Consider the following 1291-nt stretch of genomic DNA (forward strand, 5'->3'; position numbering starts at 1 on the left):
ATCGACTTGAGCGAGCGGTTGATGTAAACATTCCACGTCCGCTTCGGCTTGCGGTGCGACCTCTTGGCGCCCTTGCTGCGTCTCGCCGAGGAGCTCTTCGGAGTGGCCATGACCTTGCTTGCTTTAGGTTGGGTTGAGTTGAGTTGCTTGTGTCGCTGAGATGCTCTGCGGGAGCAACCCAAAAAAAAAACGAGAAGAAAACGCGGAGGAAAACGAGGCAATGGGGAGTGCCAGCGGAAGACACGGCAAAAAGTCGTCGCAGCGGCAAAACGAGAACGAGAGCAAGGAGCGCGCGCCCACACACACACACACACCACCCGCACCACAATCAGACTTTCTCTATGCTTCACGCGCAGCCCAACACACAAGGACCACGCGCAGCACCGCGAACCACACAAGTTGCGGAACCTCGCGGCGACAAGACGGGGGCGGGGCGGAAAGGCCCAATCTCAAAAATAAAATAAAACGGGGTGTATCTAGGTGCCTGGGAAGACAAACAAAAAAACACGTAAACCCGGCACAGCGTCTAGCTGGAGGCGTGAGAAACCGCCTTGGTGCCCTCCGCCATCGCGTGCTTTGCCAGGTCGGCCGGTAGCACAAGGCGCACCGCCGTCTGCAGCTCGCGCGCACCCAACGTGCGCTTCTTGTTGGCACGCACAACCGTGGCAGCCTCGGACGCAATGCGCTCAAAGAGATCGCTCACGAACGAGTTCACGATCTTCATTGTCCGGCTCGTCATCGACATCTGGTCGTTGATCGACTTGAGCGAGCGGTTGATGTAAACATTCCACGTCCGCTTCGGCTTGCGGTGCGACCTCTTGGCGCCCTTGCTGCGTCTCGCCGAGGAGCTCTTCGGAGTGGCCATGACCTTGCTTGCTTTAGGTTGGGTTGAGTTGAGTTGCTTGTGTCGCTGAGATGCTCTGCGGGAGCAACCCAAAAAAAAAAAAAACGAGAAGAAAACGCGGAGGAAAACGAGGCAATGGGGAGTGCCAGCGGAAGACACGGCAAAAAGTCGTCGCAGCGGCAAAACGAGAACGAGAGCAAGGAGCGCGCGCCCACACACACACACACACCACCCGCACCACAATCAGACTTTCTCTATGCTTCACGCGCAGCCCAACACACAAGGACCACGCGCAGCACCGCGAACCACACAAGTTGCGGAACCTCGCGGCGACAAGACGGGGGCGGGGCGGAAAGGCCCAATCTCAAAAAATAAAAATAAAACGGGGTGTATCTAGGTGCCTGGGAAGACAAACAAAAAAACACGTAAACCCGGCACAGCGTCTAG

General features: G+C 56.9%; 1 protein-coding gene and 1 pseudogene across 1 annotated transcript, besides 1 other annotated feature; both read right to left on the reverse strand.

Moving 5' to 3' along the window:
• Nucleotide 1: 1 nt before the first annotated feature.
• On the reverse strand, nucleotides 2-322 carry TraAM80_05741 (histone H2B; annotated as a pseudogene).
• Nucleotides 323-526: 204 nt separating this feature from the next.
• Nucleotides 527-865, reverse strand: TraAM80_05742 (histone H2B; the record flags this gene model as incomplete). Its single annotated transcript, XM_029382611.1, has 1 exon — nucleotides 527-865. The coding sequence occupies one exon, from the start codon at nucleotides 863-865 to the stop codon at nucleotides 527-529; it is 339 nt and encodes a 112-aa protein (XP_029237596.1).
• Nucleotides 866-1056: 191 nt separating this feature from the next.
• Nucleotides 1057-1086: a microsatellite.
• Nucleotides 1087-1291: the final 205 nt, after the last annotated feature.

Source organism: Trypanosoma rangeli, assembly GCF_003719475.1.
Source record: "Trypanosoma rangeli strain AM80 chromosome Unknown Tra_15.4_contig_00194, whole genome shotgun sequence".
Classification (NCBI taxonomy): Eukaryota; Euglenozoa; class Kinetoplastea; order Trypanosomatida; family Trypanosomatidae; genus Trypanosoma; species Trypanosoma rangeli.